The sequence below is a fragment of the Neoarius graeffei genome, chromosome 26 (genome assembly GCF_027579695.1).
Source record: "Neoarius graeffei isolate fNeoGra1 chromosome 26, fNeoGra1.pri, whole genome shotgun sequence".
In the NCBI taxonomy this organism is placed as follows: Eukaryota; Metazoa; Chordata; class Actinopteri; order Siluriformes; family Ariidae; genus Neoarius; species Neoarius graeffei.
The window spans coordinates 51,781,587-51,807,535 of NC_083594.1; the positions used below are offsets into that span (position 1 = coordinate 51,781,587).

At 42.7% G+C, this 25,949-nt stretch overlaps 1 protein-coding gene across 1 annotated transcript in view; it reads left to right on the plus strand.

Moving 5' to 3' along the window:
* The window catches only part of LOC132874494 (chemokine-like protein TAFA-1), a 342,199-nt gene that overhangs the window by 300,710 nt on the left and 15,540 nt on the right, over positions 1-25,949 (plus strand). Inside the window, exon 2 of the mRNA XM_060910720.1 lies at positions 4,095-4,235. Within this exon, the coding sequence (XP_060766703.1) occupies positions 4,095-4,235 (141 nt within the window). The remainder of the gene's footprint in view (positions 1-4,094; positions 4,236-25,949) is intronic.

Below are 25,949 nucleotides of genomic sequence, written 5' to 3' on the forward strand. Positions count from 1 at the left end.
AAAACTCTATAGTTCAAAGAAGAAGCCGTATCTAAACATGATCCAGAAGCGCAGACGTCTTCTCTGGGCCAAGGCTCATTTAAAATGGACTGTGGCAAAGTGGAAAACTGTTCTGTGGTCAGACGAATCAAAATTTGAAGTTCTTTATGGAAATCAGGGACGCCGTGTCATTCGGACTAAAGAGGAGAAGGACGACCCGAGTTGTTATCAGCGCTCAGTTCAGAAGCCTGCATCTCTGATGGTATGGGGTTGCATTAGTGTGTGTGGCATGGGCAGCTTACACATCTGGAAAGACACCATCAATGCTGAAAGGTATATCCAGGTTCTAGAGAAACATATGCTCCCATCCAGACAACGTCTCTTTCAGGGAAGACCTTGCATTTTCCAACATGACAATGCCAAACCACATACTGCATCAATTACAGCATCATGGCTGCGTAGAAGAAGGGTCCGGGTACTGAACTGGCCAGCCTGCAGTCCAGATCTTTCACCCATAGAAAACATTTGGCGCATCATAAAACGGAAGATACGACAAAAAAGACCTAAGACAGTTGAGCAACTAGAATCCTACATTAGACAAGAATGGGTTAACATTCCTATCCCTAAATTTGAGCAACTTGTCTCCTCAGTCCCCAGACGTTTACAGACTGTTGTAAAGAGAAAAGGGGATGTCTCACAGTGGGAAACATGGCTTTGTCCCAACTTTTTTGAGATGTGTTGTTGTCATGAAATTTAAAATCACCTAATTTTTCTCTTTAAATGATGCATTTTCTCAGTTTAAACATTTGATATGTCATCTATGTTCTATTCTGAATAAAATATGGAATTTTGAAACTTCCACATCATTGCATTCCGTTTTTATTTACAACTTGTACTTTGTCCCAACTTTTTTGGAATCGGGGTTGTACACACAAGTCCATATATTTTCACTGGAACCATCCAAGGGAATGACAAAGTTGTTCTTGTGTCCAGCTTTGAATTTAATCACATTTCTGCACATTTGGTGTCTGATTTAACAAGTTCCTGGGGGGAGGGGGAAAAAAGAGTAAAATTTGTGCAAATATCAAGTCAAGTCAAGTCAACTTTATTGTCAAATATGCTATACATGCTCGACATACAGCACAGATGAAATATCGGTCCTCTCTGACCCACGGTGCAAACAGGGAATGCAATAAATAAAAATAGAATAATTGAAAAAAAAAAAACAATATAAACAGTATAAACACTCTAGACAGGAACTAGATAACACTCAAACAATATAAACAGTAGAAATAAACAGTATAAACACTAGATAAGAAAAAGACAGACTAAACACTCAGGCAATATAAACAGTGTAAACACTAGATAAGAACTACACACAGACTAAACACTCAAACAGACAATATAAACAGTATAAACACTCTAGATATGAACTAGACGTAGACTAAACACTCATATATATACACCTACACACACACACACACACAAATTGGTTCAAATAACCAAAACAGTCAAGGGCACTTGAGGTATAGCAGGTAAACATGAAATAAACAGTATAAACAAACTAGCAGCTGTTAAGATGAGGTAGTGCGGAATAGTGCAAATGAGCGAGGTAAAGTGAGATGTGCGGTCCCTGAGGCCAAGTTTATATTAGACCGTATCTGTCTCGTTTTCTTCGCGGATGCACTGTCCGTTTACATTAAACCGCCTGGAAACGCCGGGAAACGGGAATCCGCCAGGGTCCACGTATTCAATCCAGATCGTGTCTGGTCCGGTGCTGTGTAAACATTGAGGATACGCGGATACGCTGTGCTGAGCTCTAGCTGGCGTCGTCATTGGACAACGTCACTGTGACATCCACCTTCCTGATTCGCTGGCGTTGGTCATGTGACACGCCTGCTGAAAAACGGCGCGGACTTCCGCCTTGTATCACCTTTCATTAAAGAGTATAAAAGTATGAAAATACTGCAAATACTGATGCAAATACTGCCCATTGTGTAGTTATGATTGTCTTTAGGCTTGCCATCCTTCCACTTGCAAGTGGTAAGTGATATGTGCTGGGATCACACACACAGCGGCTCACTCCCGAATCGTGGCTCGTGCACTTCACTCGCGCGCTCTGTGAGCTGCGCAGGGCCGGAGTGCGCACCCTCCAGAGGGCACTCGCTGTTCAGGGCGGAGTGATTTGGAGCGCAGGATGCCTGCGGAGCCGAGCGTATCCGTGTATTGGTGTTGCTGTGTGCACGCGAATCGTGTATTGGTGTTGCTGTGTGCACACTAATCGTTTTAAAAACGTTAATCTGATGATCCGCTGATACGGTCTAATGTAAACCCCACCTGAGTTCAGTGTGTTAATGAACAATGAGATGTATGTATGTATGTACGGTGTGTGTGTGTGCGTGTGTGTGTTGGAAATTATGACAAAAAAGCCCTCAGAAATAATGAAATTAACAACTTTAATTTACAAGGGAAAAAAAACTAATAGTCTCTGAGAATATAAAGTCATAAATTTGTGAGGGAGAAAAAAAAATTAAGAAATTCCAAGATTAAAAAGACCACAAATTTACAGGAAAAAAAAAACCTTGGAAAAATTGTTTGTTGTTGTTTTTTTATCCCCCGCCCAAACGAAGTTTGGCGAGGGATATACAGTAGAAACCGGTTCCATCCGGTCACGTTTTCATTTCCGGGCCATATCTTTAAAACTACTGAAGATATCTTCATGAAACTTTGTATACATATCAAGCAACATGTGAACTGGTGCTTTTTGCTATATTGGCTTTTTCAAAAAGAGGGGAAAAAGTATTTTTCAAATTTTTACATAGAAAATAGATTTTGACTTTGTTTCAAAGATCAGTGTTGGTTTCCAGAGCATATATCCAAAACTACTCATGATACAGATTTGAAACTTGGTATCCATATTAACAAGGTGAGGCAGATGTGCCTTTTCATACTAAGAAATTTGAGAAATTTTAATTTTTCATGTTTCCATGGAAACTATTTCAGACTTAGTCTCTCAGGTTAGTCTCAGGGGTAGGTTTTGTTTCCAGAGCAGAACTTGAAAACTATGAGTGGTTTGGTGTTGAAAGTTGTTAGATGTGTTGATTAAGTAATGTATTTGTGCCTTTTGATAGTAAGAAATGTGAGAAATTGTCATTTTTAGCTCCCCTGGACCAAAGATCCGGTGGGTTTATGCCATGGGCTGCTGAGGTCAGTGTAAAGAGGTAGGGTTGGTTTCCTGCAGCAGAACTTGAAAAAATGTGACAAAGAATATCTTGAAACTTGGTGTATAGTTGGTATATAGGGAGGTGGGGGATATAGTTGACTCGGTCGTCTTGTTTTTTGAGCATTACAGAGCTGAGGGTGGGGCGAGTATGTTTTCCTGACGTTTAAATATTTAATTAAAAAATATTTACATTGTACCTTCAATTTCAACATTCAAACCATTAATTTTCAGTTAAATAAGTTAAATTTAAAAAAACACAACAATAATAAGTTTTTTTTTTAAATAATGACAAAAGGCCATACATTCCATATATGGTCAACGTTATCGTGATGTAATTCTAACTAAAGCGACCAAAAAAAAAAAACTTCTGTATTTCCATTTTGAATAAATATTTTGAAATTTTTCCAACATTTCCCTTCAAATATAACTATGATAATCTTCCATATACGGTTTTCTTTCCTCCGATTACTCCGTGTCTAAACATATGCGTGTTATTAGAGGATAACCACAACCAAGGATTCCTCAGGTCACATGACTCGTATCAGTACTCTTCCTCGAGCTTCCTCACCTCTCCGTCAGTGAACAGGACGCTGAGATTCGACCTTCAGCAGCTTCACAGCAGTTTACATCCCAGAGGAGCTCTCAGTGTGGGGAAATTAGCTGGAAGAGTGGAGTGTGAAGAGAGAGAGAGAATGTTTTCTTCTTTTTTTTGCGTGTGTGTGAGATCTCCTCCGAGTTGGTTTGAAATGAATGATTTAAACAGCAGTTCTCAGTCAGAAATGCACACTGTTGAGATGTTGAGGCCTTCATGGTGCCAAAACAGAGCACAGTGAACGTGTGTGTGAGAGAGAGAGATGTGTACTGATCTTTGTACTTGGATGTGTGTTTGCAGAGGGCGGGACGTGTGAGGTGATCGCAGCTCATCGGTGCTGCAATAAGAACCGTATTGAGGAACGCTCGCAGACGGTCAAGTGCTCGTGTCTGCCAGGAAAAGTCGCAGGAACGACACGCAACAAGCCCTCCTGCGTGGACGGTAAGAGCTACGACATCACTTCCTGCTTCTCCATTTTGAACCCTAGAACCATTAACCATCCTAGGAGGCTGTTTGGATTATGCATCTTAGACAAGTTGGTTGATTGTTTTCCAAAAACACCAGGTGTTTTATTCCTCTTATAAAATATGCCAGGATTAAAGGAACAGTCCACCGTACTTCCATAATGAAATATGCTCTTATCTGAATTGAGACGAGCTGCTCCGTACCTCTCCGAGCTTTGCGCGACCTCCCAGTCAGTCAGACGCAGTCAGACGCGCTGTCACTCCTGTTAGCAATGTAGCTAGGCTCAGTATGGCCAATGGTATTTTTTGGGGCTGTAGTTAGATGCGACCAAACTCTTCCGCGTTTTTCCTGTTTACATAGGTTTATATGACCAGTGATATGAAACAAGTTCAGTTACACAAATTGAAACGTAGCAATTTTCTATGCTATGGAAAGTCCGCACTATAATGACAGGCGTACTAACACCTTCTGCGCGCTTCGACAGCGCATTGATATCTGAGCTCCGTATCAATGCGCTGTCGAAGCGCGCAGAAGGTGTTAGTACGCCTGTCATTATAGTGCGCACTTTCCATAGCATAGAAAATCGCTACGTTTCAATTTGTGTAACTGAACTTGTTTCATGTCACTGGTCATATAAACCTATGTAAACAGGAAAAATGTGTAAGAGTTTGGTCACATCTAACTACAGCCCCAAAAAATACCATTGGCCATGCTGAGCCTAGCTACATTGCTAACAGGAGTGACAGCGCGTCTGACTGACTGGGAGTTTGCGCAAAGCTCGGAGAGGTACGGAGCAGCTCGTCTCAATTCAGATAAGAGCATATTTCATTATGGAAGTACGGTGGACTGTTCCTTTAAAGAGGCATCTCATCGTTGGAGTATGGAAGTGTTGAAACATTAGTGGAAGGAGTCTCCAGTGTCAGAGATTTGTAACAGTCAGCCAGCTGTTCAACACGACAGAGTGTCCGGGACAGAGGAGGGTCACTTGTATTTGGATTATTCAGTGTTAGTCCGTCCTTCCTTCCTGATCAGGTGACAGAAGATCCAGTGAGACTCAAGCATGAGCGCTGTTTCATCATTAGCAAAGATGTTTGTTTACTCGCTCAGTTTTCCAAGGGCCTCAGACTCCTGAGGTTAAAGTTCATCTAGTTTTAATTTTATCCCTTTTCCACGACACACAGCTGTTCGTTATTCTCTGTTTAACGCTGAAACTCTAATTCAGTTGCTCAGACTGTGATAATGATCATCATGAGTGAAAATGACAGTTCAGTTGAACAGGTAACCAGGCAGCGAGCGAGCGGAAGAGCTGCGTTATCATGCCGACGGTAAATGTGCCGCTAGAAGCGCTGCAGGTAAAATGGTGTAAGCAGCCAGACTCTGCTTGTGTGTGTGCAGTGAATTTGCTGATACGGGGACGAGCCAGCAGCCCTGTGCTATTTTAAACCATTTATTCAAATTTTACGCAAATGCCACTGGCCTACTGAGACCTCGGAAAACAAAGTTAACCTTTACTCAATCTGCGAGCCAGCCAACACAGTGAGTGTGTGTGCGCACGCGCGCACGTATGGAGGAAAACTGTTGAAAAGACTTTGCAAGGAAGCTTGCAGATATACTACTTTCCCCACCCTCACACAACATAGTTTATGCATTAATTATTTTACCTCCTACATCCACACAAAAAGCTCTCTCTCTCACACACACACACACTCCCCACAAGCCTTTAAAGTGACATGTGAATGAAAGAAGTTGTGAGCGTACAAGCGAAAAACATTTAAATAAGGATCCAGCAGAGCAATGCAATTCGCTGAGTAATTCTCTGAGAGGCCCGCCCCCCTCCGTTACCGTCCTCAGGTCTTCCCAAGATCGTGTTTAACATCACCACACACAATTGAGGGGTGCAACTTTTAGACACTTAGCGGTAATCGTGCTGAAAGTGGAACGCGAGCTTTCATGAGCTGCAACCACGACCAAAGCAACTGAAAGCTAGACGGCCTTTCGATTTCATAAAATCGGTGAAATTTGGTTCTGTCTGAAATGTGGTCATTATGATGCTTGTTTATTTCTGTAACATCTCACAAAATATCAGGCCATTCTGTATCTGGGAAGTTATTTAATTTGAGGGGATTAAAGCAAATAATATGCATGAAATCGCTCGCTTGGCGCAGTCAAGCAGACAGAGGAAGTCCGTGTGTGTGCGCATGCGCAGGTTTACCTTCTTCTTTTGGGTTTTACAGCAGCTGGCATCCACAGTGTCGCACTACTGCCAACTACAGGTTTCCCTTTGAGCGTGCACTGACAGTTCCATCATTCTGTCGCTAAACGAACAGCTGATCACACCGAGGTGCTCGCTGAGCGCCCATATTTATTAGTTTGGTCCTGCGTTCCCTTTCCTTCGTATAGAACATAACGTCTTGCTTTCTTTCCGTTACTGTAGTCGGTCTTTCACGTTTCATTCGCACACTCACGTCCTCCATTTTTCTCTCCTGTTTCAAATTTGTATCCCACAATGCCTTGTGTGAACGGGGAAAGCCCACCACGTGATGCATGACGTACAGTAGTATCTTGATTTGGGTCATGGTGAAGCAGGAAAAAATAGCGGAGAATTTAGGGCCACGTGGAGATGAATTCGTTAATTGTTCTATTTAAAAAAAAAACTAATAAAATTAGAAGTCTGATTTGAATTCAGTAGCCTTCGGTCACTAAACAAAAATAATTGGGTGTCGGGGAAAATTATTTTTATGACCTACGGTATACTTGAAAAATCTGAAAGGCAGTTCAGCTTTAACTTTTATACAAAATGATCATTCAGTAATCAGAGATTTCTTTAAAACCTGCACCATATGTTAAATCACTTAAAGGATGGAATAAATTTGCATATTAACAGGATTATCGGCCCGACGACGTGCACTAGATGCTGAAAAGACACGCTTTGAGATTGAGCCTTGAATAAATTACTGTAGAATCGCTACTTTTATTCTGTCCACAGATACTGGATATGAGCAATCACGTGCTGTTATTGGCTGCTCTACTACTAAGATATCAGCTCATATACTGGGAGTAGAGCAAAACAAAATGGTGGAGAGTGTTGCTGAACCAACCGAGGATGAAATAAAAACTCTCTTCACAGTTTGAAGCTTAATTTTTTTTTTTTTTTGGATAAAATGTGTTTTTCATTGATCGACTGTTGATGTAAATCTTGTAAAATGTTCAAATTTTACGACACACGTATGCAGTTTGTCACGCGTCTGCTAAGTGGAAATTATTTTGTCAGATATTTTGCATAAAGTTTTTATTGTTCGAATTTTCAAAAAAAGTCATAATACATCATCATTAAAAAAATGCTCAGTTTCTCAAAACACAGTGAATTATTCCACTCCATCTCACTACGCGCCTCATCAGCGATCAGCTCACATATGACTCGATTTCATGGAATAACTTAAATACACATCATCAATATATCACTTTTTAGGACACACTTCTTTTTCGTACTTTGGATGTGGAAATGGGTGTGGAATTCTTTTTAAAAAAAAAAAAACACTATGGCGTAAATGATACGACTTTTAATTTCGACAAAAACGTAGAAGTGTAAACGTCGACTTGGAACAGTGTTTAATAGACGAACATCCAAATATAGATTCCTTTATTGTTAAAAATGTAAATACTTTATCAACTGAAGATTATTAAACTGATAGTTGTGATGGTGTGTGTGTGTGTCACTGTGGCCTATATGGAGCTCCTGCAGTTATTAATACTACAGTTATGAATAACGACCCTGTCTCTACAGCCTGACACACACTCTGGGGAGAGACTGCAGGATGTGCCTTAAACACACTCGCTGCCATCGCTGTTCTAAAACACACACACACACACATTCATTATCTCTCAAATACACACAGACTACAGACACACCGACAATAGTGTCGTCCTACTAAAAGCTGTCAGGGCTTTGGACGGAGTTCACACTCCCTCTCTCTGTCTCACACACACACACACACACACACACACACAGCATTGTGAGAGCTGCTAAATTTGGACAGTGCTCATCCTGCTGTCCCTTGACTTCCAAAAAGTCTTTTAAAGGCAAACTTCCTGCTGAATTCACACCCTGTATCATCATCATCATCATCATCACCACTCTCTCTCTCGCACACACACACACACACACACACACACACACACACACACAGAGAAAGCAATGCTAACACAGGGGGATTAAGTGCAGAATTAAAGTAGTAGATGTTTTCCACCATGTCAGATGGAGCAGCTGATGATATGTGTGGGATCGGCTGATTTTGTGTGTGTGTGTGTGTGTGTGTGTGTGTGTGTGTGCATGCATCATTGTCTGCGTGCGGGTAAGCGTCAGATTCTCTCTGCTATGGCTCGGTGATTAGCTTTGACGCTCAAAACCACGTCCCAGTTCTGTCAAGACCAACAAGAGGCTCAGTGCAGAGCATGCGAGTGAAACGCACTCCATCTCATCTCTCGCTCGTTTTCGCTCTCTCTTTCTCACACACACACGTGCTTCCTATTGAAGTGAGACAATGGGAATTACACAAAAACACACGCACGCGTGTCTGATCATCTTAGTGAGGGCCTTCCATCGTTACATAAAGCAAGGACTCAGTTTTAGTTGAACGTTTTAAAGATTACAAACAAAACTCAGCCGCCTCCAGTCAGTTTTATATCGACATCACGACATAACAGATCGTTACATTGAAATTCTCTGAACAAAATCAGCTGGAAACTTTTAACTCATCGATAGTCTGCGAACAGAAAGGGACTCAGTGGGAGGAAGTCGTTTAAGAAATCATTTAAAACATTTGTTCACGGCTTCCAGGTGCTGAAAGCGTTCATGACGAGTCGGAAATGTGTCTGAAGAGTTCGTACGTTACAGCCATAAGTGCAAACGCGGTTGTAAAGTCACACGAGTTAGCAAGCTCGTTCTCACAGACGTGCGAGAAGAGATTAGACTCTGGACTTACAGATGCGGGGGGGGGGGGGGGGGGGGGGACACAGAAGTTGTTGAACACGTAGCAGGGAAGACAAGTGTGTATCATCAGCCAGTTGTTAATTGAAGGTAATCCAGTGATCGTCGTCATAATCATGAGGAGCTTTCTGCACACAGGGAGGGGAAAGTCATTTACACTTCATTTATTATTAGTATAACTACAGCGGTTATTATAGAAAATCGCGCGCGCTGATCGGTCGAGAAATCCGGACTATTTCTCAAATCACCTCGAGCGACTCGGCAAAATGGCGGCCGATCGCGTCGTCACTGGAAGCGAGGAAGAATTACAAGTTAAGAAAGAAAATGCTGTTCCTAAAATAAAAGCACTGAAGATGCTCTGAAGTTCGGTCTAAAACTATTCAAAGGGAAGCTGGGATTGGGATTTATTTAATCGATTTCAAAACAAAAGCATTTTATGTGACCCGGCGTAGATAAGTGACAAGTCTGCGCCGCACAGTCATTTCATTTACATGCTGATTTTGAAGTTTGAACAAAATGATTTATTTTAAAAATCTATCATGTGGATTTCTACTCAAACAATTATTCACTGAGCCTGAGGCGGATATCCGTGAATAATTAATAAGCGAGATGAAGTCGAGGTTATTATTCATTCAGCAATATTCACTGAGCCTGAAGCGAGTAATTGTTTGAAGAACAGACAAGAAACAGAAAAGCAGGAACAAGGAAACAGTGAAACAAGACCTGGGACACGAAAATCAAAGGCGAAACTGCAAACAGATAAACGCAACAGGGAAACCAACCAATGACAAATCAGGGGCGGAGACAGGACGATCAGGGGCGGAGACAGGACGAGGAAGTGAAAAGAAAGATGCGTTCGGTGAAGAGTGCTGGGAAAAGGGCCACGCCCCGAGGAGATACATGACGGTGTAAAAATGAAGAACATGAAAAAAATACAGAGCTGAACAGAACACGAGCAGGACAAACATGAAACTCGGAAGGAGTGGAAGTAAAGAGGAGAATAAAACCAGCCAGTGTTCGTCTATGGAAATCTACACTGACGCTATGGGCACCGTTCGAACTACGGGGGTACTCGGGGGATCCGAGACCCCCTGAAACAGACATGAGATCCCTTGAAAACATGATTTGGGAAATGTTGGGGGGTCTCTAAAATATTGGCAAAATGATGTTTATTGACATAGCAATCGTGTGTAACGGGAAGCATTTGCATATCCAAAGTGTTGTCTCATCTCATTCTCATTATCTCTAGCCGCTTTATCCTTCTACAGGGTCGCAGGCAAGCTGGAGCCTATCCCAGCTGACTACGGGCGAAAGGCGGGGTACACCCTGGACAAGTCGCCAGGTCATCACAGGGCTGACACATAGACACAGACAACCATTCACACTCACATTCACACCTACGCTCAATTTAGAGTCACCAGTTAACCTAACCTGCATGTCTTTGGACTGTGGGGGAAACCGGAGCACCCGGAGGAAACCCACGCGGACACGGGGAGAACATGCAAACTCCACACAGAAAGGCCCTCGCCGGCCACGGGGCTCGAACCCAGGACCTTCTTGCTGTGAGGCGACAGCGCTAACCACTACACCACCGTGCCGCCCCCCGAAGTGTTGTGTTTACATCAAAGATAAAATAAACCGATATGACAATGACTGCTGCTGCCAGGTTGGGGACACAAACTAGTAGTGTGCCAACAGTGCCAACACACTTCCTTTCTACTAGTTTGTGTCCCCAGAATTTTCCCACGACTTCTATCCATGTTTCTGTAGTTGCCCCTCTTTCCCACGGTTGTTTTGCTACAATGTTTGTAGTGGGTGTGGCAGTAGGTTGAGAAAGTGTTTATCATTCGGTGCACCTTCAGATCATGCGAGTGCTAGTCTTCAGCATTAGCCATGTCGAAAAGAAAACAAGGTACTCTTTCGAGTTTTGGATTTGTTAACCCTTTGATGCAAAACATGGGTCAAAAGTGACCCGGCTGAGTTCTTATCTTCTATATCTTTGCAATAAATTAATTCCATCATTCAGTATTCAAGGTATTCCTCAATTAACTTGTTTTTGATCATCATACATCCTTATTTTATTTTTTCCTTTCTTACTTTTTGAATAAAAACCCTTTTTGTATCACTACCCTTCTAATGCACAACATGGGTCAAAAACGACCTGCGTTCATTTTCCAGGTTATTTCATGTACGGCTGAGTGTTTCTATGATATACTTTTGAAATAAATTCATTTTGTCATTTACTTTTCCAAATATGCAGTAAATATCTTGTTTTTGTTTAGCACAAATCATCATTTTTATTTTTCCTTTCTTAAGTTATGAACAAGCACAGCTTTTGTAATTCTACATCAAGTTTACACACATGGGTCAGAACCGACCCGCATGCATTTACTCCAGCGTTTGGTGGGAACTGTGAATTGTGCTTGTGTCAGACATTTCACAGCTCAGCACAGCACAGCGCCCTTTGCCCATCTCATACATGCAAGGAATGTTTTTCAATTGTTCCAACATTACCTTAGAAAAAAATTATGTTTAGGTTCCCTTGAGAGTGAGTCGATTACTTGTCAAAGTTACAAGTAATTACTATTAGCTACCGAGCTGTTGACATATTCTACTTTAGTTACCTAATTTTATTGTAGTTGGCTTAGCTAACGACATAGTTAATAAATAAATAACTGGCCCCATTCACTGCTAAAGTAATTACTTGAAACAAATTATTATTATAGTATTATGACATTTAATTTTAAATCACACTTGGATGACCCATGTGTAGTAATATAAAAAGTATTTTTGTTCATAAAGTAGGAAAGAAAAAATTAAATTAATGATCTGTGGTCATTACAAAAACAAGATATTTAAAGAATACTTGGAATATTCAATCATAAAATAAATTGATTTCAAAAGATAGAACAAAGAAAAACTCAGTCAGCATGAAATAACCTGGAAAATGAATGCGGGTCATTTTTGACCCATGTTGTGCATTAGAAGGGGTGTGTATATGTTTTGCATCAAAGGGTTAAGAAAAGTAAAAATTCCGAGGAGCAGCAAGACGGCTCTTCAGCAGATGACAGTGGACAACCGTCCGCAACCACCATCGCTGCACCTGCACTTACGCACCGTGATATGTGCGTAAGCAGTGGCGATCCTAGAGTGATTTACTCCCCGGGTGAAACCCCCTGCTGGCGCCCCCGCGCCCCCCTTGTTTTTTTTTTCGGGGTTTTTTTTGGGGGGACCATTTTTTTTTGGGACCGTTTTTTTTTTCGCGCCCGCGCTCGTGCCGCCCCCCCGCGTTGGGCTCTGTATTAGCCAACAGAATGTTAACAGCTTTACATGGTCGTTTAAACATTGCTCGTCGTGTGTTGTACGTCGCGGACACGGCCCGTTATAAATTTGCTGTTACCAGAATGGCAATGATCAAGTCGTAATGTATTACTTAAGACTCTGTGTAATGTCATAGTAGTGTAGTACTATGGTAGTAAAGTCTTTTTGATGACTAGTACAACATTCCACTGGCGGGATTGTGCATATTATGGTTAGGCACACACACACACACTGATGACGTCACCAGCGCAACTTTGGTATTGGGCTTCCACATCCAAAATTTTCACACACACCCCACCCCCGCCCGTCTTGTTTTTTTTTTTTCAGGGGGTTTTTTGGGGGGACCTTTTTTTTTTTGGGACCGTGTTTTTTTTTTTCGCGCCTGCGCTCGTGCCGCCCCCCCCGTGATGCCGCCCCGGGCGGCTGCCCGGTCGGACCGCCCCCAGGACCGCCCCTGTGCATAAGATAGGCTTCTCATGTGTTTGGAGATCCGCGCTCTGAGACAAGCGCAAGCGCAAGCACCCCCCCCCAAGGGAAAAAAAGGGACCCCCCGAAAATATCGGCATAGTTCGAACACTGGCTATGGGAATTTTGGGGCCCTGTCTTATAAAAGTAATATAATCCTCACTACTTTTATCACCCATTATTCTCATGTTCTCTCACACACACACACCAATCATGACCAACAGGGATGGAGAACGAGTCTTCTCATTAGCTTGAGGCCTTTAATAGAGATCATGGTGCATCGGTGTTGTAGTCGAGTCACTAAACCTCAAGTCGAGTCTCCAGTGTTCAAGTCTGAGTCGAGTCAAAGTCATTAAAGAAAATTTCGAGTCCGAGAACAAGATTCCGACTGCACCATTTGACGGTGTCTGTTTCAGCACCATTAGCGTTAGTTTGTTCCTGAACGTGACGTATGAACAGGTGAATGTGCTTCTCTTTATCAGGGAGTGTGAAGTATTCCGTCAGAGATGGTTGGGAGACGGATATAAGCACAAACAGGCTATCGTAGACTTGGCAGAATCAAAGACGAGAAACAGGAAATCAGGGATCAGGAAACCAAATAAGGAAATAAGGCTCTGTAATGTGTCAGCAACACAACTCAATACTTCGCAAAGTAAGTGCGTTTTCACAGTTTTTATATCGGCACTCTGATTGCATCTTAATCCTGTGCAAGTGCGAGTTGTTTACAGTGTGCGCGAGAGTCCGCTTGGTGCGTGCGCTGTCCGGAGCGCACCCGAGAGTCTATCTGATGCACGCACCAAGGCGCGCAGGTGTGACACTCTTGCACAAAATTAGGAAAAAAATTAATGTAATGTAGATATAAATATCTTATGCCAAATTATTATGACGTTACAAAAATAAAGAAAAAATCCGAGTCCTCGTCTCCAATTTACGAGTCCGAATGCAGTTTATGCACGAGTCTAAGTCCGAGTCGAGTCATGAGTCCTTAAAATTAGGGCACAAGTTGGACTCGAATACTTCAAGCCTGTGGTGCATTAGATAAACCTCCATCAGGACACACACACACCAGAGGTGGAAAGTAACGAATTACATTACTTGCGTTACTGTACTTGAGTAGCTTTTTTGTGTACTTATACTTTTTCAAGTAATTTTTAAAGAGTGTACTTTTACTTAAGTATGTTTTCTTTTAAGTAGTGTACTTCGGTACATTTTACATCACAACCGTTACTGAGTAAAAAAAATAAATAAAAAATAAAAAAAGCTAAAACGGAGAAGGGGAAATGCGTTCTGGAAATGAATCACGGGAAGGACAGTTGTCACGCGCGCGAGTCTCACACAGACGATGGCGGACATGCACCGGCGCTTTAAGGGGGGGGGCTTCGGGGGCCTCAAGCCCCTGGGCCACAGCCAATCAGGGGCCTTGTAATATTAATAAAATAAACTGTCGGAATCGTGGGCCTACATTAATGTACAGATAGAAATAAGGTTAGAAATAAATGAGCGCACAGTAGCCTGCTGTAAGAGACATGGTGGATGTGGTTCGCGAAACGAACACCCACAACTGTACCAGAATAAAATGTAACAAAATGTAACATCACGCACGAAAGCGCGCCAAAGACTGCAGACTACTGAGACACAAATTTAGAGGCTTTGAAAGATGAAGCGTCCACATGTTAGCGGGGCGCATAAAAGGAAAAAAAGAGAGAGAGATGCAGGTAATGATAGAATCGTTGCCTGAAGTCACAGACTTCTTTAAGGTAAGGATCACCAATCTGTTCAGAATATCAGCTACTTATCAGTTATCAGCCTACCAGCCATACCTGTCAACTTTGAGGTTTGAAAAAAAGGGATATTTCCCAGATTTTTAACTCAAAATAAGGGAAAATTTCGGAAAGTCATACCCTTCACCAAAAGTGGGTGTGTAGTTGAATGGAGGGCAATTTTCTATCTAGTATTTGTGATTTCCTGTACTCTGGTGCATGTTGGTGATAGCCAAGACCCAAACTCAATATGCTTATGGTTTATAGAGTGCATTTGTTAATAAACTATACATTTATTTTTATTTGCTTTCAGTGGTACCAGTTATTTCCCAAATTAAGGGCTAAAATACGTATCTTATGTTAAAATAAGAAAGGCCATTATTCCATTGCAATTTATTATGGTTTTACCATAGTCATGGCCTCGGAACACTAGATAGATAGATAGATAGATAGATAGATAGATAGATAGATAGATAGATAGATAGATAGATAGATAGATAGATAGATAGATAGATAGATAGATAGATAGATAGATAGATAGATAGATAGATAGATAGATAGATAGATAGATAGATAGATAGATAGATAGAGTAATAAAGAGATAGAGTAATATAAGATATTAAACCACGAGTGATTTAAAATGGGTAAGTTTCAGATAGAAAATAAAATAGACAATGAGTAGATAAAACAGTTAATACACCAATTAGTTTACACTAGGCTATTTATGAGGTCTTAGCCAGGACATACTTAATGTAAACATGTGTAGCTTACCTTTGATTATTTGGGAGGCTTTCGTTTTCCCTATGGAAAATTTCTTTGCGATGGAAGAGTCTGGGAACATTCCAGCCACGCACTTGTTGAAATCATCAAAGAAAGAGAGGCTAATGTTTTTCTTAGCTATTAGCATCGCCATCTTCACCTCAGACCTAATCAGTGTTGCCAGATACTGCTGACGTTTTCCAGCCCAAAATATGTTCAAAACCCGCCAAAATGCACTTGAAACCGCCCAACTTGGGTGGGAAACCGCCCAATCTGGCAACACTGGACCTAATCACTTGTTCAGCCTCGCCTCCGGACGTAGTTATGTAATTACTGATGCCTGAGAGGGCGGGGACGTGAATTCATGGCCCGACTTCCTGCTGTAAACTCCTGTCAGAGGCGCGTCATGAATTCTGGACCTACCGACTTTTTTATATTGTGAAAATATGGGACTTTTATATAATGTGAAAATATGGGATATTTTCGGGAAAATAAAAAAACGGGAAGACAGCGGGAAATAAGTCAAAATAAGGGATTTCCCGGGAAAAACGGGAGGGTTGACAGGTATGCTACCAGCAGCTAGGCTATGTGCAGCTAGGCTAGATATGCTATGATCTGTCCAACAGTAAAATAAATCAGTTGTGATTTGAATACGTGTTGTGTGATTTGAGTTATAATCCTGTTAGTATAATAGCATATTTCGATGGGGATAATAAAATGTCTAAAACGGCATCTACTGAAGAAATTGATGAAAAGATTGTAGGCTATAATGTTCACAGTTCGGGCAGCAGACAGAGTAAGCATACTGAGGGGAATAGCAATACAAAGCTAGCGCAGATCCACATTTCTCGCTAGCTGTGTTGGGTGTGTTGTTAACCCGTGTGGATTTAAGTGAAATACTTAAAGTTCTGTGGTCAAGACAATGTTTTAAGGTAAGGACACTTGATTATTAATGTTTGCCCGCCGTGGCTTGTTGTTGACAAAAGGCCCACATGATTTTGCCTTATGCAGCTACTGCTAGCGTCATGCTTTGAACTAGGTTAAGCTCATTTGCGCTAAAGGATGGGTTTATTGAAGGACTTTGATGTAGCTAGTTTCTTTTTAAAAAATTGTATGCTCAAAACAGTATGCCCGTGTTCATCATGTTTAACTTTTTTCTTGATGGAGTGCGTGAAATATTGTTGAGTGGTATTTCGATGCAGTCACGTCAAAAAGGCAGTTGAATGCACGGTCTTATTCAAGGAGAAGGAAGACTTGCATGATGCTTGAACATAGATCGGTAAAATAGACCCTAGTAGGACTTGGTTTCGTGTATTTTGGTCTGTAGAGTTATGAGTTTGGCCGCTGTCCATGGTGTTTACGTTTCATGTGGCCGCCGAGCCAAGTACCTTCATCATCATCATCATGTTCCCCTGTCAAAAGTTAAACTCTCTAGGGGTGCTTCTGCTATAGCAGTTGCAGCAGTTGCTCAAAGTTTGATTTGTCCATCATCATACGTCTTATCTGTTGGGTGTCTATGCCCAGCAGATTTTCCCATTTCGTCCATTTGTAACCATTTTTGTCAAACAGGAGCTGCTTTTGCACTTGGTTATTGCCCATCCGGCAAACGTGAGCAATATATTTTAGTTGTTGTACGTAGCAGGATAGTTTTATATCCTGGGTTCCTGTCAGTTTCCGGAAGTCAGCATTGGACATCTTGTAGCTCCAGTCTATATCTTCATTTGTAGTGTTCTTTTGGTCAGGGGCATTCTTTCGTTTATATCCACCTTTAATCATTTTCCTTAGGAAGCCGTGCCACACTACCTCAATTTTGTGAATTTCACTGGATGATAGTTGCCATGCCTGTGTGCTGTACAGGAGACGAGATCGAACGCATACCACTAGGAACTTTATACAGGTTTTTAGTAGTATTCGGTGGTCGGTTAGAACGTGTTTCAGTTCATTCCATTTCATGAATGCAGCACTTATCCTAGCATGCAGGAAATGTGAGGATTCATCACAGTTGCTGACATTATAACCAAGATATTTAAAGGTGCGGATGTTTTTAGTATTAGTGCCGCCAAGGGAAATGATACTTGATTTACATTTGATATCCTCATTGACGTTAAAAGCCATTGTTTCTGTTTTGACATATGATATTTGTAAACCAAAGCGGGTGTAGGTCTTATCATACAACTGAAGAATATTCTGAAGCTCCTTGATGGATCCAGCGAGTATGGCCTGATCATCTGCGTATAGAATCTCTGTTATGCAACCCTCTCCTGATGCTCGTGCTTTTGTACGCATTTTTCTTGTGGATACCTCATTTGGAATGCAATATCTGAACTTGAAGCCTGTATCTGGGTACAGTTTTGATATCTCATGCTGTGCAATCCTGACAACAAAGTCCATATAGATATTAAAAACTGATGGCGATTCTAGGGCACCTTGTCTTGCAGTGAATGTTTTCATGCCGCCGAGCTATTTTTATATATTTTATTTTTTAAAAGGACTTGTCTGTAGGTGTGTGTGTTTTATGTTTACAACACATAGGTCTACATTAGCGCACACGCGCTTGTGTGGTTATCTCTGGCCACGCCCCTGCGTGAAAGTTACGCAGTATCACTGTCCTGTCCGTGGTAGTAATCAGAACTGGCTCTCTAATGATAATGCGCATGTTCTTCTCTCCCTCTGTGGTCGGATGTGTTGAGCGATGTGAGTGTGGGCCTTGCGCAGCTACGCTGAGCCAAATGTAACCTATCATAGGCTTCTAGGCTAATTACGCGCTTACACTGTAAATACTTGACACGTATTGCAAATAAAATAAGAGTGTTTTCCTGGCCAACGGTAAGGGTAGGGTTGACAGGTAGCCTATGAGGGGCCTAGCCCCTGGGCCACGGGTGTTGATAAAGCGCCCCTGCGGACATGGAGGAGACCGAGGAACCTGTGGTGGACGACCCTGCAGAAAACACAATTTCTTCCAGTAATGAAGTGCACCCCTGGCCCTACATACGTGATCACTTCAGCTTCGTAGAGAAAAGGGGTGACAGTTTCATTATGCAATGCAGATTATGTGTGCCCAAGAAGACAACCATTGCGGCATACAAAAATTCGACGTCTAATCTGCGCAAGCATGTTGAGGTAAGTATTGTCATTGGCATCATAATCACGGGCTCAGATAGAGGGTGGGACGGGTGGGATTCGTCCCACCCAGATTTAAATTCACCTCGTTCGGTCCCCCCTACTTATAGGGAGGAAAAAACATCTATGCTGTCTTTCTTTGCACAAGGCAAACCTCACGGAAAAATCAAAAGACTAATTACCATTCGGTTTATTGAGGTGCACGGCAGTGTATACATAGTTGCAACAACTCACATAAAACAAAACAAAGACTGATATTCGGTTGGTTGAGCTGCGCAGACTGCACAGGTTGCGAGCTCGAGCTTGGTTGCTATGGTTACCCACAACAAGTTTGACAGACATATCGGGGTTGGGGTTGGTTTGCTGGCAGCTTTGTCCCCCCCCAGTTTTTTGTCCCCCCCCAGTTCAAAAAATGTATCTGCGCCCCTGATCATAATGTTTCCTTTCCATAGTAAAACCGACAACAGGCTGGTTATATTCCAAAAATAGTGGATGGCATTGCTAATGTTGAAGTAGCAACCTGTTGGTACTGTAACATAATGGTAACTAGTCTGTTATTCAGTTGGCTAATCATGCAAGCAAGTTAGCTCGCCAACCTGACGTGATCAGTCCTCCTACCATTCTACATCCAACAGGTCAGAAAGGAATACTAAGCAAAACAAATAATGTTTGAATTGAATTGTTCAATAACACACAGTGCACACAGGCAAGCTACGAGATTTCGGTGCAACATTTCACTTTCATATTTCGTGTACAATGCTTTGTGTGTGGTCAGGGCGACGTAAACGACATGACTGTGTGTATTGACCTTTTTTGTTTGTCTCAGTTTTAATGCAGCATTATCCTAAGCATTCAATTTGATATACTTCCTTTAAATAAAACATCTGGGTTGAGATGTACATATATCCTTGTTTCCTCTTCTTTTTCATTTTTGCACAACACAATGGAGGCAGAAAACACCCATTGTTAAAAGTAACGTTTTACTTTTACTCAAAGTACATTTTAAATGATCTACTTTTTACTTTTACTTGAGTAGATTTTTTGTCTGGTAACTTTACTTGTACTTAAGTAAAATTTCATCAGAGTAACAGTACTTGTACTTGAGTATAATATTTTAGTACTCTTTCCACCTCTGACACACACACACACCTCCCTCTGTCTCCCGCTCACTTTATATACATGCACTGCCTCGTCCCAAGGTTTAAAGTAGAACCCTGTGACAGAAGGTCTCTCGCTCTCTCTCTCTCTCTCTCTCTCTCTGAGGATTCCATGTAGAACCCCTTAAAACACCAGAGAGCCCATTCAGAAGCCCCCCAAAGGGCATGTACTGTCAGTGTACCGATGTCAAATCAAATCAAAGTCCTTCCCGTGCCATTAAGGCACATCAGGTGGCGCCGATGACATAGCGGGGGTTACAGTGGGGAGCGGGTCCTCTGGTAAGCACGAGAGTTTTACTCACATCTGTACTGTGGCACCTCGCCAGATGGCAGTAGGTACCGTTTTTATGATGGTCTTTGGTACAACCCAACCAAGAGTAGAACTCATGACCTCCCGATCAAGAGGCCGACACGTGAACCACTCGGCCAACTCCTCGGTAGGTGTCTTGATGTGGGTGTTCTTGAATCAGAAAGCTTTCACTTTTTGAAAATGGTTCTTTGAAGAGTTATTGGTCCCAAGTTCTCCATTCTAGTCGAGAACCCGTTATGCTAGAACCTGATGCAATGTTCTACAAACGTGCCTGTCCCCAAAAGAAACAGTCACACACTGCTGCAGGGTTCTGTGGAGAACCTTTACGGTTTCGACCGCATGAAAAACCAAATAATAATCCTTAAGGGTTTTAAGGGGTGTTCACACGGCAACTTTTACTCCGGTGTAGCACCGGGGCTGCCCCAGTAGAGCGTTCACACGGTACAAAGTTATACCGGTGTCGCCCCTGAAAGCTGCTTAAACCGGTGCAAATCTAACCCTGCTCAGGAGGTGGTTTAAGAAATTTACTCCGGAGTAAATGCTAGTTTGCGGGGAAGCACCGATATAAAATGGGACGTCTGAACGCTACAGGGGTAGACTCGCTACGCGTGAGGAGAGTTGATTACATACGGGCATTGCATAATTTGCATCCTGGTATTTTGCGCTTCCAAAATGGCGAATATCAACAACAACAGAACTGCGTGTCTTCCAGTGTTGCCAGATTGGGCGGTTTTAAGTGCATTTTGGCGGATTTGAACATATTTTGGGCTGGAAAACGTCAGCAGTATCTGGCAACACTGGTGTCTTCATCCACGTTGTTTTCCCGGCGCTTGGTGACGCCATGACAACCGGGAAAAGGAAGTACATTTTCACGCATGCGCATATTTCATTTCCGCATTATTACTATCGTGTAGCACGGTCGCAAAAACTGCCGTGTGAACGCCAATGGGGCTGCACCAGTGCGAACACGCTTCTCTCTAGTAAGCAGGGTTGTGACGTGTGAACGCTCCACAAAATTTACACCGGTGTAAGATATATCGCAACAAAATACATCGGTGCAGCATCGATGCAAATATGTGCCGTGTGAACACCCCTTTAGATTTGATCCTTGTTTTTATATTATTAACATTCTCAGGAAAATGTTTACACGCGTTGTTTTTCAGTCAGTCAGTGCATGTGCACAAAACCTTTAATTTACTTGAAACTGTGGGGAAAAAAAAGGTTTCAAGATGGCAAACATAATAATGAAAACAAGTGAATCAGTTATTTTATGCCCTGATGTTTCATTTCATGAATCTCTCGCTCTCTCCGTCTCTCTCTCCTCTGCTTTATTGGCATTAGTGCTGTTTTCACAGCGTGTCCTCTTCCCTGTAATTAGTATGTAAATTATAATGCAGTAAAAACTGTGACTCGGATTGGTATTCCACACACGACCTCTGTTTATTAGGAGGATTAGATGTTCAGTGAGCGCAATCAAACAGATGACACTCTTGTCCTAACAAGCCAACGCAACTGATCTCAGATCACGTGACTCACACAGACGTGACGGCCGGTCCGAGCATGCTCATTAGTCGTCGGCGGCTGTGACAGCGTGCTGATCGAGAGCCCAGTGTTGCTGGGCAAGCAGCTTATCAACATCCGGCTTCAAAAACCAACAGAGATTAATGCAGAATAATGATGGTCAGGCCAGACCGAGGTCTCCGAGGGCAGATGCAGGCCAGGACTCCGCTCTCCGGCCCCTCATTAATCACTCGCCAGCTTCAGTAAAGCACAGTGACCCCACTGCTGACCTGCAGCACCACATGGCACCATTAACCAACATCCCTCACTTTAAAAGCAGTCCGTCTCCATAACTGCAAAGACTTTACCGAATCAATCAGATCATTACAGGAACTTTTCTCAGAACAGGTTAGAGAACAAGAGGTGGTGGTGGGGGGGATTAAAAACTCACGGTTCAGTTCAAATAAAGATGAGAAAGTCATTGGAGCGCCTCCGGGGCACAAAGCAGTCGTGGCAAGTTCATTCTTTACTCCCTCGCTCGGGACAACAGTGATGTAAAGCGGAGGTGTGCAGGGGGTTCGAGAGACCTCAGGAGGGAAGCAGCTCTGATGTATTGATCCCCGACTGCTGGCACTGTAAATTAGCACCTGCAGAAAAGCATGAAAATTTAAAGTGTAATTGCGTTGCACTCTTAATCGGAGCTGGATGCGATCGATCACTCGGAGCGGGAGGCGGAGGGAGAACTCACCAGGGCCGTCCAAAGAGCAAAACCTCAATCACTCGGACTGAATGAAAATTAAATCCAGTCAAGTGTCACAGAGCCGGGCTTTTTGTGCTCGAGACATTCGGCCTCGTTTATCAGGATGGATACGACGGATTTAATCGTAAATCATTGATATGAGCTTTCACACAAAGAAATGCACGATATTGAAAGAGAATCTCGCAAATTTTTTTTGGGGGGGAGGGAACTTTTGCATCCAACTCGTGCTCCTGATTGTGTGTACATTTACGCATAAAAAGATTAACTTGGAGAAACTGCGAGTTAATCGACCTCTAGTCATATAACTTGGATGGATTACTGCGCTTCTGGAAGATACTTCCAAGTTTAAATAGGTTGATGTAAGATTTATGAATGGAATGCTTTTTATTATTAAAATCATATTATTCCTTTTTTGGTTAGCGCTGTCGCCTCACAGCAAGAAGGTCCTGGGTTCGAGCCCCGGGGCCGGCGAGGGCCTTTCTGTGTGGAGTTTGCATGTTCTCCCCGTGTCCGCGTGGGTTTCCTCCGGGTGCTCCGGTTTCCCCCACAGTCCAAAGACATGCAGGTTAGGTTAACTGGTGACTCTAAATTGAGCGTAGGTGTGAATGTGAGTGTGAATGGTTGTCTGTGTCTATGTGTCAGCCCTGTGATGACCTGGCGACTTGTTCAGGGTGTACCCCGCCTTTCGCCCGTAGTCAGCTGGGATAGGCTCCAGCTTGCCTGCGACCCTGTAGAACAGGATAAAGCGGCTAGAGATGATGAGATGAGATTATTCCTTTTTGTTTTTGTTTTTTGTTGTTGTTGTTATAGAAACGCATCAATATCTTCCACTTCTGCCTTTCGTCATTCATTTCGTGCTCTCAGCTGTCTGTGCACACGACCTTTTATGGGCACTTGTGGGCATCACTACATGCAAATGAGCAGTGTTGGAATGAGCGCATGTTGATCAACATACGCACGCGAGTATGAATAAAATCAGCGTTTCAGAAACGTCTCAACGCAGCGTGACATTTGTTTGGTTTGGCCGAGTTACTGTTCGCATCCCAAAGTAGATTTTTCTCGAGCATCACATCCCACAGTGTTTTATTCCTCTTTTCAACAATAATTTTCCAACGCTTACATTGGAATTACAGCAGCTATAAACAGTCAAAAGCAATAAAGCTCAAACTCCTCTGTCCTGAAGATACAGCTTTAGTTTATCTTTACTGCATCTCCCGTACAGGTCTCAGTGAAAGTTGTGAAGACGGAAACCTCAAGATGTCAGAATAGTGATTTACTTCGCAAAAGGCTTGTAGTCAGGGCTTAATTTGAGCCGGAACATGACGGAACAAGATCCGTAACCTCCGTCGTCAGATCCGGCAGCTATTTTCATTTCATTCGGTGTTCTGGAAACTATTTAAATGGTCACGGAGGTGATCTGATCCATCACAAAGGGAAAAAAATCAAACAAATTAAATAAGTAAATAAAAATTTGTTTAGTGTTCGGTTTTGATTTTGATATCTGTTGTTGAATTCTCTCCAATGACATCCACAAAATCTATGCGAAAGGGGAAGAGGGAGGGACATGGGGTGTATACTTCTGCTCAATAGAACACCGGGTTTTTTGTAGCCGTTAGCTTGCGCTGTGGAAAAAATGGCAAAAAAAAACAAGAAAGCTTACTAAAATTTTTAAAATGAATTCTCCAACTTGTTTTGTAAACCCTTTATTTCTTAACTATTACTTGAATTGATTGCACTTATGTTTGCTGGCACTGCTTTTAAATTATTCTCTTTTTTGGGCTTTTTCCACCTTTATTGGATAGGACAGTGTAGAGACAGGAAATGAGCAGGAGAAAAACAGGGAGGGCTCGGAAAATGACTGCAGATCAGAATCAAACCCAGGTCCCCGGATTTATAGTATGGCGCCTTATTCACCTGAGCCATGAAGTTCCGCTGGCACTGCTTTTAAATATGCTTTTAAAAATGAGTCATTTAACTCATGTCTTGTGTGATCTGATCTCCAATGGTGAAATAAACCGGTTGTGATACAGGCTGTTATTTTAGAAGATAAATCTCATCTCATCTCATTATCTGTAGCCGCTTTATCCTGTTCTACAGGGTCGCAGGCAAGCTGGAGCCTATCCCAGCTGACTACGGGCGAAAGGCGGGGTACACCCTGGACAAGTCGCCAGGTCATCACAGAGCTGACACATAGACACAGACAACCATTCACACTCACATTCACACCTACGCTCAATTTAGAGTCACCAGTTAACCTAACCTGCATGTCTTTGGACTGTGGGGGAAACCAGAGCACCCGGAGGAAACCCACGCGGACACGGGGAGAACATGCAAACTCCGCACAGAAAGGCCCTCGCCGGCCACGGGGCTCGAACCCGGATCTTCTTGCTGTGAGGCGACAGCGCTAACTACTACACCACCGTGCCACCAGAAGGTAAATTTAATATATAATTTAATATATAGCCTAGCCCTGTGATGACCTGGCGACTTGTCCAGGGTGTACCCCGCCTTTCGCCCGTAGTCAGCTGGGATAGGCTCCAGCTTGCCTGCGACCCTGTAGAACAGGATAAAGCGGCTACAGATAATGAGATGAGATATATAGCCTAATAAAAAATAATATTTTATAACATAATATCACGACAGGGGCGGCACGGTGGTGTAGTGGTTAGCGCTGTTGCCTCACAGCAAGAAGGTCCTGGGTTCGAGCCCCGGGGCCGGCGAGGGCCTTTCTGTGCGGAGTTTGCATGTTCTCCCCGTGTCCGCGTGGGTTTCCTCCAGGTGCTCCGGTTTCCCCCACAGTCCAAAGACATGCAGGTTAGGTTAACTGGTGACTCTAAATTGAGCGTAGGTGTGAATGTGAGTGTGAATGGTTGTCTGTGTCTATGTGTCAGCCCTGTGATGACCTGGCGACTTGTCCAGGGTGTACCCCGCCTTTCGCCCGTAGTCAGCTGGGATAGGCTCCAGCTTGCCTGCGACCCTGTAGAACAGGATAAAGCGGCTACAGATAATGAGATGAGATATCACGACATATTGCTGTCTGTAACTGTTCGTCACTAAAGCGTTTTCTAAGATCATAATGTCTGATATTATTATTTTTTTTTTACACACACAATAGGCGTGTGTGCGTAAATTATAGTAAACCACCCCCCGCCTTTTTTTTTGAGTCACCGGACCCACCCACCTCCTGCGTTCCGGGACCTCCCACTTCACAAATTAAGCACTGCTTGTAGTACTCGAGTCTGACTCGTGCCCTAATTTTAAGGACTCGTAACTTGACTTGGACTTGAGCACCGATGACTCGGACTCCGACTCGTAAATTGGAGACAAGGACTCGGATTTTTTCCTTTTTTTTGTAACACGCCTTAATAATTTGGCATAAAATATTTATATCTACATTAATTTTTATACTAATAGTGTCCAAGAGATGCACATTCACCTGTTCATACGTTACGTTCAGGAACAAACTAACATTAATGGCGCTAAAATACCTGGAGAGAACGCCACTAGGATTGTCCGCTTTGCTTATACAGACTTCTCGTGCAGTGGGAAAA